Below are 16,308 nucleotides of genomic sequence, written 5' to 3' on the forward strand. Positions count from 1 at the left end.
CTTGCACCTTGTAACCGCCCCTCCTGCTCAGAGCCGCCAGGCCCTGGAGCTGCACCCGCCTGTGGCCCCCGCCACGACCGCAGCCACCGCACCTGGTAGTCAACCGATATCCCGTTGGGCCAGCTGATGCTGACGTTGACAAGCACCATGCGTTCTGTTCCATCCAGGCGGGAGCGTTCGATGCGAGGGTACTGGCCCCACTCCGTCCAGAACAGGTACCTGCAGGGCACCCCCCACGGCTCGCCAGTCACCCGGATGTGCACCCCCACCCCAGCCCCCGACTCTCTCACAACCTCGGGGGCCTGGAGGCGAAGCGGCTTGTTGTACTTGAGGGTGGGGCTGTCCAGCAGCCCAGGGGCTCATCCCACATCTGACAACAGCCCCCCCACGCCCTGGCTAGGGGCAGCACCCTCAGGCCGACGTCTCCCCAAGCAGCTGGGGGTTCGGGGAGCCCCGTCGGAGGGCTGGGCTGTCAGCAGCGCTGAACCCCCTGGACCTCAACCGGACTGGGGGTGTCATGTCACAACGGGTCACCCAGAAGCAGCAGGCGCTTTGGGTGGCCCCGATCCTCAGGGTGGCGAAGGGCTCTGCACAAAGGCTGAGCCAGAGCCGGGGGGAGAACCCAGGAGGCCTGGCGCCCGCCTGAACCTGGCAGCTGTGCCCGGAGTCCCGCCCCCCCAGGCGCCTCACCCTTTCTCCGGGTGCACGGTGATGGCTCGTGGCTTGTCCAGCCCCTGCGAGATGACAACGTAGCGGAAGGACCCGTTCAGCCTGGCCACCTCAATGACGTCGAAGCCTTGGTCCGTCCAGTAGATGTTCCCTGGGGTGGGCGAGAGCAACGCGGTGTCAGCCGGGCCCCGCTCCTGGCCGTGCCACCGCCTGGCTCCCCGCCGCCATGCGCCTCACCTGCGATCCAGTCCACCGCGATCCCTTCCACGCGCCCAATGCCGTTCGTCACCACGTCCTCCCGCCACGTCTGGTCCCGCTTGGCCCGGCTGATGGTGCTCAGCCCCATGTCCACCCAGTAGATGGTGTCGTTCTCTGGGGGGGCAGAGCAGGGGTGAGGGCCAGGCAGGCTGGGCGGGGAGAGGCCCCCTTTCACCACTCCCGGAGCCAGTTAACAGAGGGGAGCAGGCACTGCTCAGATCTCACCAGCTGGGGGCGCTCACGCCCTGGGGGAATAGGACACTGGCAGAGCAGACTGCAGATACCCTGAGGAGCTCTAGGGCTACGAGGCATGGGGCTCTGGGTCCTAGCGGTGTGGGGATCCAGGCCTCCCAGGGCTGAAACAGGTGGGGGCGGCACAGCGCCGTGTCCCCCCAGCGCCACCCCTCCAGCAGCTCCCAGGACCTCCCAACCCTGCCCAGCCCACTCAGAGTCACTGGGGGAAACTGAGGCACGGGGCTTCCCCGGTCGGGTCAGTGACTGAGCCCGGCACAGAACCCAGGAGTCCCTCGTGGCTCTCACCCGCGTGGAAATCGATCCCCACGGCCAGCGAGGTCCCAGAGACGGGCACCAGGGCATCTGACTTGTCGTTGGGATCCAGGGGGATGCCACGGATCCCCTCGTGGACTGAGTAGAGCAGGAAGGAACCGACGCCTGCAGGGGCAAGGGGAGGTGGGTCAGGGCCAGCGCAGGGGGGCTGAGGAAAAGGCGGAGGCTTCCCGGGGGCTGAGAAGAAGCTCCTGTCAGCCTGGCTCGTGTGCCAGCAGCAAGGAGGCAGGTCTGCGCTGCCTTGGGTGGGCGGGGCTTGCACTAACGCACCCCCAGAGCAGGCGTGTAACACGCCTTGCACGAGAGCAGCACACCTCAGCGGCAGCCATGCTTGGCCGAGGGCTGTGAAGTGGAGTGCGAACGCCGGGTTTGAGGGTTCTCACCAGGTGGGGGGGGGGGACGAGTCAGACCCCGCAAGAGGCACAACCACATGCGCCCCCCTGCTGGTGCACTGGTAAACTGAGGCACGGGAGCCACGTGTGGTGGCCAATAGCTGTCATGGGTTTTACTCTGCAGGCGGGTGAGGGCGGCTCTGGGGCACAGTGGGCAGCACAACTGGGACACCCCATCTCTGCCTCCTAGGGGGGCAGACGGGGCTTGTGGGGCCGAGCGAACAGGCCCCAGCAGCTGCACTGGGGAATGTCTGCAAGGGGGTGACTGCAGTGCTCAGGGGGTGCTCGGTCCCAGGAACAAAAGCAGCACCCCCTCCGCCCCCTTGTTTCAGGCCAACCTGTCACAGCCAAGCGAGAGAGCCCAGAGCCCGACCCAGCTTGCTACGTCCTCGCTGGCTCAGCCCAGCCTGGCCCCACTCCACCCAGCCCCCCACACCCCGTTTGGCTCTAGCAGGGCTGCAGGCTGAGCTCTCCGCCCTGGGACTGAGCGGCCGAGGCCGGGGAGGAACGAACTCTCCCTGCAAAGGCCCTGTGCCCGGTCCCACCTTGCATTTCTCCGTCCCTCGTGCTCCGCGGCAGCTACCGGGCCCTACGGCAGCTGTCGGGCTCCGCACCGGTCAGCCCGAGGGAGAAGCTGGCCCTGCCATGGGGCACACGCTGCCTGCAACTCTCTGCTCCCTGGTGGTCGCTGGCCGGCCGGCCCAGCAGCATGTGAGCTGGGAGGCAGGGCTGCCCCCAGGGGAGGTCAGAGGCCAGGAACGACCTGGGCCTGGGCTCCCTGGCTGGCGCGGCACACAGCAGGACAGCCCAGCGCCCCACGGCCCTGAGCCGGCGGTGTGGGGGGCCCGGGGAGGCGACTCACCTTCGCAGGACTGCTGCCCACTCCGGAGGCTGTAGCCGGCCGTGCACATGCAGGAGTGGGTGGTTGGCGAGGTGGGCAGGCACAGCTGCGAGCAGCCACCGTTGTCTGAGCTGCAGGGGTTGGTCCCTGGGCAGAGGGCGGGGGGGGGTGGTCAGAGGCAGCTCGGGGGTGGGGTTTGCTCTGCAGGGGCTCTGAACGCACCCCAGAGCCCACAGCCAACAGGCACCACCCATCCGGCACACCAGGCTGGGGCGCCGCACCAGGACGCCGGCTCCAAGCCCCTGCGGCAGCACACAGCGCTGCCAGGGCCTTGGCGCTGCCCCTCCCCGAGCACTGGCCAGCCACAGACCCCACAGCCCAGCACCAGCCCCTGGATTCGTCCCACCCCCAGCCCCGGCTGGAACCCATGAGTCAGGCCCCGAACACCAGCGCTGAGCCAGGCCTGGCGCCGGAGCCGTCCCCAGAATCACCCCCCAGCCGGAACCCGAGCCAGGCCCCACATGCCGGCGGTGCTCACCGTGCTGCACGCTCTCGTCGTAGACTTTCATGTGCATGACCAGCGTGGTGCTGTTGCGCAGGACGAGCGCCCCCGTCCCGTCCCTCTTGTTGCAGGTGCCCATCTTCTCCGAGGCCTGGTCAGCCCACCACAGCTTGTCGCCTGTGGGGCCGGGGCTCAGGGACTCAGCACCACGCCCGGCCCCCCACCCCCAACACCCCAGCCCCCCCGTGCTCCCCAGCCCGGCCCCTCTGCCCACGGCCTCCCCAGTAGCCCTGGTCCTACACTCAACCCCCCAACACCCCCAGACCCCACCCCGTCCCTCAACCCCCTAACGGCACCTCAATTCTCCCAACACCCACCGGCCCCCGCTCCTCCCCACAATACACCCCCCCCACATGCCAGCCCCCCTCTGCGCCCAATACCCCCAGCCCGCACCTCCCACCCCTCTCCCCCCAGCTTATCCCCCAGACCCCACTCCCGGCTCTCACCCATGATGGCCAGCGCGGTGGCCTTGCTCAGCTGGCTCTTCATGGCCTCTACAATCTCCAGGCCGCTGCCGTCCAGGTTGCACCTGTTGATGGTGCCGCTGCCCGAGCTGATCCAGTAGAGCTTCTTCTCTGGGTAGTCGATGGCCAGGCCTGCACGGAAGGGGGTCACCGTTCAGCCCCTCGCAGGCGGCACGAGAAGGGGAGACAGCGCGTCTGCACCGTCCCCTCCAACAGTCTGCACCGCCCCGGCACAAAACGGCCGCCGGTCCCCAGGCAGGAGCCCCGGGAGACGGAAGGGCTGGTGTGGGGCGGAGTGGGCCGGGGAGGGCTGACAGGAAATGGGGCGGCAAAAGGAAGGGCCTGAACCGGGGGCGTCCTGGCTCTCAGCCCCTCCTGGCGGTCGCCCCACAGACGGGAATGGGGGGCGGTCCCCGTACCGACAGGCCCGCGCTGGTTGGTGAAGAGGAGGCTACGGTTGCTGCCGTCCATGTTGGCGATGCTAATGTTGTCCCCGTCTGTCCAGTAGAGCTTCCTGCGCGGGACAGACAGACAGACAGCGGAGGGAGGGAGTTAGGGTCACGGCGCAGCTGGCACGACGCAACCTTCACGCTGAGGGTTCTGCGACAGGCTCTGGCATCATCCAGACGCAGCTCGCACGGGCTGGGCCGTGCAAGGCGTGACCGCCAAAGCCGTGCCTTGCTGAGCGTGAACGAGCACCACCACCGTTCTAGGTTTGCACCAAAGCTGGGGCCCAGGAAGGGGCTGGGGACGGGCTGAACCCATGTGAGCGGCTGAGATGTGCGTATCACGGCTGGATGTGGAGTTATCCACGCTGGCTCCGGGCTTGTACAAAAGTTAGTTTCTGAGAGACCCCCGGAGGCGGCGTGGCACCTCCTGGGATAGATTCCTGCTCAGGCGAAGCCGGACTCATCAGATCTCCTGGACGAGCAACCTGCTCACGCAGCAGGCTCCATCTCGGACACGCTACTATACGGGGAGAACGATGGAATTCCCTCCACGGGGGCCAGGGGATAAGGGGGCCTGAGGCTCCTTCCTTTGTCTGCAGCCCAGATCAGGCCTCAGGAGCATCTCTGCTCTGAACCGAGCACAGGGGGGGTGGGGGGTCGCTGACCCGGCCCGGCAGAGGACGGACTCCAGGGACTTACAAGACAGCACCCGGCTCCATCTGCTGTGCGCTGCGCGACTGGCGTGTGCCGTTTACCTGCTCTAACGAGTTTCACTCTCACCCTGTTTTCTCTTTCTTTTCGTTAACAAACTTTTAGACGTGAGACTCTAAAGGACGGGCCCAGCGGGCTCCTCCGGCTCAGATCTGACACACACATCGACAGCAGCCGGCTGCACACGCTGTGGCATCGGTGTGTGTAATTCAATCGCTTTAACAATTTTACTCTCACCCGGTTCTTTCTTTCTACAAGTAAACTTTTAGATTGTGAAGTCTGAAGCACAGACCCAGGGTGCTCTTTTGGGTAACAGCTTAAGGCACTTATTGACCTGGGGATGGGGATGGGGCTGGTCCTTCGGGACTGCTAGAATCGGTGTGGATTTGATGCGACTGGTTTTCCCATCTGCGTGAGGAGGGGGCTGCTTGTGGCACAAGGCAAGCTGCAGCATCGGAGGGAATTGCTGGGTGACTTCTTGCTGGCCACTGTGGTGACGGCTGTGCTGTTTGGTGCGTTACAGTAGGGGAACGCCCAGTCCTAGACTGTCAGTGGCCATATTTTAAGTAATTTGACCTGATTTGGCCCTCTCAGCTGTGCCTGGAAAAACCTCCCACGTTACGATGACTCAAATCAACTCCCTCCAGGAGCCACAGATTTCTGCACGCTGAGCCCCGAGCTGCCTTGAAGCTCTGCCGGTGCCCCGCACTCCTGACCCGCAGCCCTGCCAGCCCAGCCCTGCCCCTTCAGCCCTGCCGGTGCCCCTCACTCCTGACCCACAGCCCTGCCAGCCCAGCGCTGGCCTTGTTTCCCCTATTGCTCTGGTCTCCACAGAGAGACTCAAGTCAGCCTCTCAGTTCTTGTCCTTGTGGCTGATGTGGGAGCTCAGACGGGGCTCCCTTGATTTACACCAGTTGGAACCCACTACCTTGAAAAGCTGGGACCCAGCTGCACACACCTGCATACCTGCCCCGCCCCCAGGACTACAGCTCCCAGCATGCAATGTTCTTCCCAGCTGCAAGCCAGAGGACTACAGCTCCCAGCATGCAATGCTCATCCTGTCTGCAGACCACTGGACTACAGCTCCCAGCATGCAATGCTCTTCCCAGCTCCAACCCACAGGACTACAGCTCCCAGCATGCAATGCTCTTCCCAGCTGCAAGCCACAGGACTACAGCTCCCACCATGCAGCGCTTCTCCCGATGCAAAGCAGTGGGGCCCATCTGCCTGGTGAGAGTCCCCCACCGGCCGGTTGGCGTCTCACCCGAGGAGCGGGTGAACCACCAGGCAGTGCGGCTTGTCCAGCCCCTGGATCACGGCGTTCTTGAAGGAGCCGTCCAGCCGGGCCACGTTGATCTGCTTCCGGTTGGCGTCGTAGCTGGTCCAGAAGAGGTTTCTGGAAACCCAATCCACAGAGAGGCCATGAGCGTTGGGCAGGTCTGCAAGGCAAGGGGCAGGTGAGACTCGTTAGGGGCGGCACCAGGCACCAAGAGAAGGAAAGGGGCCCGCAAACACAGGCAACGTCCCCGAAGGGCCAAGCTCCTGATAGCGTCCTAGGCTCGATTCTGGCCAACGTCTTTGTTCAAAACTCGTTAACATAAAGGCACACAAAGCAGCCCCCCGCAACTTGTGTTCTAAGCCAACAAGGTACGGCAGAGTCACAGACAAAGATGGGTTGTGGCTACTCAGCATCAAACAAGAACTAATGCAGTGAAAAACCTGGGGGTGAAAGCAGTAACTGGGGCTCATCTCTAATTAGAGCATCCTAATTCCTTGGAGAGGTGCCCAGAGATCTGCTTCCTAGCGAGAAAAAGAGAGACAACAAATCTCCCTCGGCCTCGTTCAAGAGAGGGTCTGACGTCCATGTGAGCGATGACGACGAGAGGTCCTGCGGCACCTTAGAGACTAACCGATTTTTTGGAGCATGAGCCTTCGTGGTCAGAGCCCCGTTTCGGCAGCAGCCTGAGTGCCAAGTGATGGCACTGGCCCTTCACAGACGCCAACCTGAGCCCAGGAATGGGGTAGCGCCGATACACCTACCGCTTATCTGCTCCTTCATGTCTTAAAACTAGCCAGGAACACACCTACGGGAGCACCTCCCAGAAAGCCCCACCCGACAGTCCCGAAGACGGGGAATTGGAACTGAACCCATCCCCTACGAGACAAAACTTAAGGAATAACGCCTCTGCATGCCCACGTAAGCCTGAGCCCTGGGCACAGCACTTAGGTCACCTTTTCGATGATTGGCTTATTTGCGGTTATTATCTTGCTGCCCGCATCTGGCCAGGGGTGTTGGGCAATGCCCAGCCCCTCGGTGGCTTCCCTCCGCCCATCGGCACCCTCTGGAATTCCTTGTGATCAGCTGCTTGTCAGCGTCCCCGGGCAAAGGCCACGCCGCCAGCTGGGCACATGTGGATCGACACACTGCCAAGCTTCTAGCTTTTACCCCCACCCCGCCCCCGGCTCCCAGCAGTGGGGCCTTGTGGGCTGCCCAGCAGGAAGGGCTCGGCCCCAGCCCCAGCCCACCTGCCGAGACGACAGTCTCCACGCCGGTGCCATTGATGAAGGCGCGCTTGATGGTCTGCGTGCGGACGTCAGACCAGTAGACGCGCTGCTCGGGGGCGTCGTAGTCCACGGCCGTGACGTTGTCGATGTCCGGCACGGTGAAAGAGATGATGTAGTTGTAGTAGGGGTTGTCGATGTCCACGCCCCGGATCTCCATCTGCCGCGCGTACAGCAGGAACTTCTTCAGCTCTGGGGCATGAGAGGCACCGTGAGCGGTGAACCCAGGAGCACCCCCCCGCCTCCCCGCCTGCAGCCGAAGAGCCAGGACACCTAGAGTGTCTCTCGTTTCCGGGAGGGGAAGGGGGCCTAGTGGTTAGAGCAGGGGAAGCTGGGACCCAGGACTCCTGGGTTCTCCCCTTGCTCTGGGAAGGGAGTGGAGCTCAGTGGTTGGAGCTGGGGAGCCAGGACTCCTGGGTTCTATCCCTGCTCTGGAAAGGGAGTGGAGCTCAGTGGTTGGAGCTGGGGAGCCAGGACTCCTGGGTTCTATCCCTGCTCTGGAAAGGGAGCGGAGCCCAGCGGTTAGAACAGGGGGAGGGCTCAGAACCAGGACTCCTGGGTTCTACTCCGGACCCTGCTGCACGACGTAGGTGCTGCTTCCTGCTCTGTGCTACAGGCTCACACTGGCCCCCAGTGAAGGGAGTGGCCAAGTGCTGCCTTAAGCTCCGCCCCCTGCCAAGGGCCCCGCCTACCGTAACAGGTGGTGTTGTTCTTGTCCAGCTTCATGAGGTGGGGGCAGGCGCAGGAGAAGGAATTGTTGTAGTTGATCAGGCAGAGGTGGGAGCAGGGCCCTTTGCCACCGTTGGCCTCGCAGGGGTTGGGAGCTGGGCCGAGGGGGGAGCAGAGGGAAGTCAGGGAAGAGCTCCCCAGGGGGGCCCGTTCCCTGTGCTAGCTGGGACGCCGGCCTGTCTGCGCAGGGCCCGGGGCGCAGCTCCTTCTCCAGACTCCCCCCGTACGTCAACGCACCAGGAGCGGCAATGGGGACCAGAGCAATGGAGGGCGAGGGCCAGGCCCAGGCCCAGGGGGGCTCAAAGCAAAACAAAGGGGGGTTGACAGTTTGCACGCAGGATTCTGCCGGTCACAGCGCACAAACAGGGGAAAGGTCCAAAGTGCTGTTTGAAACACAGACTACCACCGCCACCATTCAAGGCTTCCCTGGATGCAAGCCAGGAACTACATCTCCCATCATGCAATGCTTCCCCAGATGCAAGCTACAGGACTACAGTTCCCAGCATGCAATGCTTCCTTGTCTGGAAGTCACCAGATTACAGCTCCCATCATGCAATGCTTCCCCGGACACAAGCTGCAGGACTACAGCTCCCGGCATGCAATGCTTCCTGGTCTGGAAGCCACCAAACTACAGCTCCCAGAATGCAACACTTCCCCAGACACAAGCTACAGGACTACAGCTCCCACCATGCAATGCTCCCCCGAAAGCACCTTGCAGGCCTACACCTCTCATGCAATGCTTCCTGGGATGCAAGTCGCACACTGTTCTGCATCCCACCCCCCCGAATCCCAGCAGCTGCCCCCGCGACCCCCAGAGCCCCTCGCTGGCGGTGGCAGCTCACCCAGAGGCTGGCGAGAGGGGTGGTACACCTGCAGGTCGAAGGGCTGCGTGTTGGTTCTCTGCACCACGGTGACGTTGTGGCCGGTCCACTTGTTGGCTTTGGCCAGGGTGTTGGTGCGCCAGTCAGTCCAGTAGACCTCGCCGCCGTACAGGGTGACGGCAAAGGGGTGGGACAGGTACTCGTGGCCCCGCAGCACCTCCATGTGACCCGAGCCGTCGTACAGCGCCGAGTAGATGGCGTCCGACCTGTGCCGCCGCGGGACAGGGCCGGGCCTGAGGCTGGGCAGAGCGAGGGGAACAGCCCAGGACGGGCCACCTCCCCGTGCGCCCCACCCCCGAATCCTCCTCCCCCCGGGATCCCACAGCCCGGGTGCACCACACCCTCTTCCAACCCCCGAATCCTCCTTTCCCCTGGGATCCCCTTCCCCAGGCCCCCCTCCCCCCCTGGATCCCACAATCCGGGCCCCCCCACACACCCCTGGGATCCCCTTCCTTGGGCCCCCCTCCCCCCGGGATCTCTCTCCCCAGCCCCCCGTTACCTGGCATCAATCCAAAGGATGCGTTTCTCCAGGTAGTCGACCGTCAGGCCGTTGGGCCACCCCCCTGAGCCCGTCTCCTTGTGGATGGTTCGCCGGCCCTGCCCGCTCATGGAGGCTGCCTCGATGCGGGGCAGGCTGGCATCCCAGTCCGTCCAGAACAGGATGCTGGGGGTGGGAGGGGAGGAGTCAGAGGGCCCCAGGTGGGGGGGCGGTTCCATGGGGGGAGCCCCTCACCCCGGCGTCAGGGCCAGAGGGGGGCAGGCAGACCCCACTCCTTCCCGGGGCAGCTCCAGCAGCCTCAGAGCTGGGTGAGCCGGGTCTCTCCGCACAGCAACGTCCCTCCTTCCCCAGGGGAGCCTCAGACCCCACGACTGCGTGGGGGAGGCCCAGCCCAGCCTGGCCCAGGGCCGCCCCGCTCCCCACCCACCCGTAGCGGGGGTCGAGGGCGATGGCACGCGGGTGCTCAATGTCGCCGGCCAGCAGCGTGGTGCGCATGGTGCCGTCCAGCTTGGCCACCTCGATCTGGTCCAGGTTGCTCTCTACCCAGTAGATGTTGCCGGCAATCCAGTCCACGGCCAGGCCCTCGGGCGTGGCCAGCCCGTACTGGATCACCACCTCGAAGCTGGTCAGAGCTGCGGGATGGGGAAAGCGCGGCACTGTCAGGGGGAACGCCCGGCCCCCCACCTGCCCCACCACCCGTCCGCCGCCTGGGGGGCTCGCGCCCAGCCCCCTGCCGGCCCTGCTGCCCGTCCACCGCCTGGGGGGGCTCACGCCTGGCCCCCCGTCTGCCCCGCTGCCCGTCCGCCGCCTGGGGGGCTCGCGCCCGGCCCCCCGTCTGCCCCGCTGCCCGTCCGCCGCCTGGGGGGCTCACGCCCGGCCCCCCGTCTGCCCCACCACCCGTCCGCTGCCTGGGGGGCTCATGCCCGGCCCCCCACCTGCCCCACCACCCGTCCGCCGCCTGGGGAGCTCACGCCTGGTCCCCTGTCTGCCCCGCTGCCTGGGGGGCTCACGCCTGGCCCCCCGCTGGCTCCACTGCCCGTCCACCACCTGGGGGGCTCAGCTCCCTCCATGCGCCCCCAAAGCAATAGCAACCCTCTGCAAAATCCCTCCTAGCCGCAGCGCCTGCCAGGCCAGGCCAGGCCGAGTTCCACATGCCCAACCCTGCCCGAGCCCCTCACTGCAACCCACAGCCAATGCTCCAGCCTGGGGCTTGCAGCACCTCAGCCTTCGCCCCTTGCTCCCCACCCCTCCTATCCCAGCCCTGCTCCCTCTCAGCCCTCAGCCCTACTGGGCTCCCTCAGCCCCAACCTGCAGCCCCAGGGGCCCCTCCTGGCCAGGTTTCCAGGCTCTCAAGCAAACCCAGCCCCCGTCCTGAGGAGCTGAGCTTGGTCCTTGCGCCCCATGTGCTGAGTGACTGTGAGAACCGCCCCCTGCCCCAGACATCCCTGTCTCTTGCGATTCCAGGCTCCAGAGGCACTAATGGGGCGAGGAGGAGCCTTCCGCCAGCTGGGCTGCCAGGCTGTAATTACCATTAGGGAATTGCCGGGGGTGCTAATTAACTCCCACTGAACACTCAGCAGTCACAGGCAGAAAGGGTCTGATTATCTGGGGCTGAGTGCTCCAGCCACGGCCTGGCCCAGCCCGGGCTCCCAGAGGGAGGCACAGACACCGTGCCAGCCCCAGCGATACGCGCCCCAGGCCGACGCCGCCCTCCCCTGGCACATCCACGTCCTGCTGCTCACCCCCGTTCTCCAGCAGTTTGCCCCGGTAGATCTTGTCCTCCACCACGTCCGTCCAGTACAGGGAGCTCTGGTTGAGGTGGAAGTCCAGGGCGATGGTGTTGCGCAGGCCGGGCACCAGGACGCTGTAGTCGCCTTTCTGCAGGTCGATGCGCCGGATCTCGTGGCGGTTCGAGAAGATGATGAAGGGCTTGAAGGGGTCTGCAGGCAGCGGGGAGAAGGGGCGTCAGGGGCTGCTCAGGGCCACGGGGCTGCAGCCCAGCAGGAACCCCCATGCCTCGTGGTGCACCGAGCTGGCCTCCCCTCTCCCCCGCGCACAGCCGGCACCGCACGCCCACGAGCTGGTCGACACGAGTGCACGCACCCACGCGCACGCCCGCAAGCGCTGGTGAACAAACGCAGCCTGTGATGGAGTGGGGGATACCTGTGTGTATGTGAGTGGCTCACAGAGGGTGTGGGGCTCCTGCTGAGGGTAACCCTCACACCAGGTAACACCTTTGTACTGCAGACAAAGGAGGAGGTGGAGCCTGAGGGGTTTGAATTGGAACTGGGAGTTGGAAGCAGTTAGTCTGGGCTGGGAGAGAGAGAGAGACAAAGGAGGGGGCCAGGCCCCAGCTCTGAGGGCCCCTCGGGGCCTCCTCTCCCCAACATGGATGGGACTGGCTGTCTCTGCCGGCTGTACTGACTCCTCTGTATGATGCTGTGTCCTGTCGGCTAATAAACCTGCTGTTTTCCTGCTGAGTGAAAGTCACTCCTGCCTGCGGACAGGGTGCAGAGCTTGGGGAACCCCAGAACCCCATCACACTGGTGTCAGGAGTGGGATGTTCTGCACCCCGAGGATGGAGCATCCAGCAGTAAGTGACCGGGGCCCCGGAAGAAGTGGGGCCTGCGAGACCCAGGTGTGCTGAAGGGCAGTGAGGTGCAGCTCCCCAAGGCGGAGGGGCCTGCGGCCGAACCCAAGCAACTGCGGTTGTGGTCCTCGAGAGGGGGTGTCACACCCGAGGAGGGGTTACTCCTGGGAATCTGTTGGAGTCGGTCCCAGAAGGTGGAGGGGCCGAGAGCCCAACCCCCAGGAACAAGTGACCCCTGAGGAGGCTGACGCTGAATGAGTTCTTCCCAAGACAGTGTGCTCATGGTCCCTGAGAGCGGGTGTCACACTGAAGAAGGGGTTCCGCTGGGAGTCTGTTGGAGTCGGTCCCAGAGGGCAGAGGGGCCTACGGCCTAACCCCGGGCAGCTTGTGACCCGTAAGAAGCCTGGCACACTGAAGGGATTCTTCCAGGAATCGTGGGGTGCAGAGGGCATCAGCCTGAGAGCCTGCAACCACGCTGAGCAACTCCGCTGTGAAGTGGCAGCACCTGGAAACCGAATCGAGATTAAAGAAGCTGGACAAGGCAGCGTGGATGTGCAGTGGCAGAGCTGAGGGTTAAGGAGAATCCTGCAGAGGTGAGCCCGGATCGGGGCAGGGAACCCTGGACTGCCTGGAGCTCTGAACCGAGTGGCCTGCCGCAGCTCAAGGAGGGAAGGAGCGATTCCAACCCATCATCTACTAGTGGCCAAGACAGACCTGCGAAGAGTTTTCCAGGCCTGGGCCGAGGAAGGTGCCTGTGTGTCTGTGCAGGAAAGCAGCTTGTCCACTGGGAATGGCAAGTTGTCTGTGAGAGAAGCTGCTCCACCTTCTGTGTGTGTGTGGAGACCAGCCGGGGGGCTGGGACAAAGGAGAGAGTGTCTCCCATTGTCTGTCTGTGTTGAACAGCAGCAGCAGCAGCCTGGGGAGAGAGCAGAGCCTGCGTTTGGAAAAGGTGCCAATGAGGAAACTAGCCCATTGTCTGAGGAAGATTCCCCAGCCTGGGGTGGCTGGAGAAGAAACCACCAGAAAAGAGCATTCCAGGTGTGTCTCTGAATCCAGCCATGGGGGCTGGAGCAGAGGGAATGGCTCTGGGATGGGCAGTGGTATCCCTGCTAAGGACACTGGTCCTTGGTGCAAGAAAAGTGCTTCTGCTTCTGGGGAAGTGACTCCTTTGCCTGAGCCTGTGGGGGCTCAAGATGGAGCCAAGATCCCAGAGCTGGATCTGAGGGCAGCTGAAGCCCAGATGGGAAGTGGGCCTACCTCTGTGTCTCTCAGGGGGAATGATGCTTTAACTTGGTCTAATCCAGTTAGGATCATCAGGAAATCCCAGAGACCAGACGATTCTGGTACCTGTTCTTTGCCTGATGCTGAGGTGTTACTGGGAGGGGGTGAGAGGACTCTGTCCTACCAGAGTCATCCTCTTGCCAGGACACAAGAACAGACGGGCAATGAAGTTACGCTGACTGATGAAGATAAAGGAGCTGGTAGCAGAAGGGAGGAAAGGGATCCTAACCTTCTGTCCGGTGGTACTGGCTGTCTGCCTGGAGGGGGATTACGTGGGAATCTGCCTAATTGGCCAGAAGTGATCCTGGGCGTAGGTAAAACCCAGGAGCTGGTTGTGGCTCAAGGGAACAGTGCCCCTGTGGAGGCAGACAGGGGTGAGTTATTGTTTGGGGGAGCTCTTGAGGAAGAGAATTTCCCTGAAACTTTTCCTAACCCATCTGTGGGGACTGCAGAAAATGGAAGTGAGGTGGAGGAGAGTGAACAGGAAAGGTGCTTGTCTGTAAGCACCAGAGCAGCCCTTTGCTTGGGGAGAAGTTTGTTTCAGCTCCTGATGGCCAGGACCTGCCTGAGTGTGAAACCACTGGCTGTGCTCTGCAAGGGTCCAAAGCAGGCAGGGTAAAAGTTTCTCAGGAATTGGAAGTTGGTGCAAGTAAAGTGAAAACTATCAGATAGTGTGAGCAGCCCTGTGAGAACCAAGTAAAACAGCTGCACAGTCAGTCTCTGTAGGATGCAGGAGAGGGCCAGCAATTCCCCATCTCCAGATGGTGGAAACACTTATATTCTCATACTGGATTCGACTTCTGATTCCATGGGGAGGCAGTAGTTGGAGGTGGAAGAACAAAGGAGCTTTGGGCCTGGTGGGCCAATAAGGGATAAATAGGGATTCCTCCATGTGGATTCTGCGTCTGGGACTCACAAAACAACTTTTAAAAACCAGTTTGGTTTGCAAATTTCCAGGCTGGCTGGGAGGGGGCCATCTCCCTGAGATCATCAATGGCCCAGCTCTTGTTAGAAGGGAGGGCACAGCCAAAGAGATCAGATTTCCACCCCAGGGGGCAAGGGAGAAGATTAGAACTTAATGGTGCTAAAAAAGGCACACAACCATTCTGGTGGTCTGGCTAAATGCCAAGGGTGGAAGCATTTGTACCTTCTTTTACTGGACTGTAACTGAATTCCAAACATTGGCTGGAGCAGCTGTATGGACTGGTGGTCAGACAGGGCAGGGACCAGACCAGAAAAGAACTATTTGATCTGTTGGTGCTGCAGCATCTGTATGGGCTCTGCCTGCCCCACTTGAGAACGTGGCTGACGGACCAGAGACAGAAGCAGGGAGACCGACCAACCTGAGGGAACTAAAGGGACTTGTCCGGCTGCATCACATGAAACGGGCCAATACCAAGCTCCTGAGTTGGAGCCTCCCCCAGCAGGATTATAACATGGAGGTGGTGCACATCAAGGGGAGCACTGAGGGTGCAGCCGATGCCCAATCACGAGGGGAGGGCCCCAAACTTCCCCAGGTCACTGGCTGAGTGACCCCGCTCAGTTCGGTCTGGAAGGGGGGAGAGATGTGATGGAGTGGGGGATACCTGTGTGTATGTGAGTGGCTCACAGAGGGTGTGGGGCTCCTGCTGAGGGTAACCCTCACACCAGGTAACACCTTTGTACTGCAGACAAAGGAGGAGGTGGAGCCTGAGGGGTTTGAATTGGAACTGGGAGTTGGAAGCAGTTAGTCTGGGCTGGGAGAGAGAGAGAGACAAAGGAGGGGGCCAGGCCCCAGCTCTGAGGGCCCCTCGGGGCCTCCTCTCCCCAACATGGATGGGACTGGCTGTCTCTGCCGGCTGTACTGACTCCTCTGTATGATGCTGTGTCCTGTCGGCTAATAAACCTGCTGTTTTCCTGCTGAGTGAAAGTCACTCCTGCCTGCGGACAGGGTGCAGAGCTTGGGGAACCCCAGAACCCCATCACACAGCCCCACACTCGTGCATGCACCCCCATGCTCAGGCACTTGTGCATCAACCTCCGTGGATGCACAAGCGCTTATATGTCCATACATTCGTGCATGCACAAACACCAGCCCTGGTGAACACACATGTGCATACACACAGGCCCACTCCTGGGGGTTGTTCCAGATTCCAGGGAGCCAGCCCAGCCAAGCCCAGCCCAGCCCAGCCTGGCCCAGTGCAGCCCAGCCCAGCCCCACCCCGGCCCAGCACATGGCCCCGGCCCCGGCTCACCCAGGCTCCGGCAGCTCTCGCCGTCGGCCTCCAGGTGCCAGCCCTCATAGCAGGAGCACTTGACGTTGAACTTGTCCTGCTCACACTTCTGGCTGCACTTGAGGTGCTTGGCGCAGTAGCTCTGGATCTGGCAGGTGCGGTTGTCAGCGCCCAGCTCCATGCCCAGTGGGCAGGAGCAGGCGATGCCCTCCCCGGGGGCCACCGTGCAGTTGTGGCTGCAGCCGCCGTTGTTCAGGGCGCACAGGTCTGTGGGGAGAGGGGCGGGGGTCAGCCTGGCCGCGGGGCCCCCTCCGGCAGCAAGCCCAGGCGGCCGGCTCCTCCCCCCCAGCTCACCGCAGAGCTCGCCCTCGTCCGAGCCGTCTCCGCAGTCGTCGGTGCCGTCGCACAGCTTCTCGGGCGGCAGGCAGACGGCGGTGCTGTTGGCGCAGGTGTGCGAGGGCGGCTTGCACGCCAGCGCCTCGCAGTTCTCCTCGTCCGAGTTGTCCTCGCAGTCACTGTCCCCGTCGCACACCCAGGCCTTGCTGATGCACCGGGCTGGGGGCGGGACGAGGCGGTGTGAGCCCGCGGGCACCCTGGTGGGGCTCTGCCCTCCCATGCCCCGGCTCTTCCTGCCTTTCCT

At 63.2% G+C, this 16,308-nt stretch overlaps 1 protein-coding gene across 1 annotated transcript in view; it reads right to left on the reverse strand.

Annotated features, from left to right (window-relative positions):
- Positions 1-16,308, reverse strand: part of LRP1 (LDL receptor related protein 1) — a 169,046-nt gene that overhangs the window by 48,306 nt on the left and 104,432 nt on the right. The window contains exons 22-38 of the mRNA XM_074980191.1: positions 16,023-16,223; positions 15,690-15,935; positions 11,327-11,524; positions 10,012-10,216; positions 9,585-9,749; positions 9,047-9,291; positions 8,168-8,299; positions 7,440-7,667; positions 6,178-6,352; positions 4,173-4,267; positions 3,736-3,885; positions 3,266-3,406; positions 2,749-2,874; positions 1,468-1,599; positions 907-1,041; positions 691-820; positions 93-219 (exon numbers count right to left, since the gene is read on the reverse strand). Coding sequence (XP_074836292.1) covers positions 93-219; positions 691-820; positions 907-1,041; positions 1,468-1,599; positions 2,749-2,874; positions 3,266-3,406; positions 3,736-3,885; positions 4,173-4,267; positions 6,178-6,352; positions 7,440-7,667; positions 8,168-8,299; positions 9,047-9,291; positions 9,585-9,749; positions 10,012-10,216; positions 11,327-11,524; positions 15,690-15,935; positions 16,023-16,223 — 2,831 coding nt within the window. The remainder of the gene's footprint in view (positions 1-92; positions 220-690; positions 821-906; positions 1,042-1,467; positions 1,600-2,748; positions 2,875-3,265; positions 3,407-3,735; positions 3,886-4,172; positions 4,268-6,177; positions 6,353-7,439; positions 7,668-8,167; positions 8,300-9,046; positions 9,292-9,584; positions 9,750-10,011; positions 10,217-11,326; positions 11,525-15,689; positions 15,936-16,022; positions 16,224-16,308) is intronic.

The sequence above is a fragment of the Carettochelys insculpta genome, chromosome 29 (genome assembly GCF_033958435.1).
Source record: "Carettochelys insculpta isolate YL-2023 chromosome 29, ASM3395843v1, whole genome shotgun sequence".
Lineage (NCBI taxonomy): Eukaryota > Metazoa > Chordata > Testudines > Carettochelyidae > Carettochelys > Carettochelys insculpta.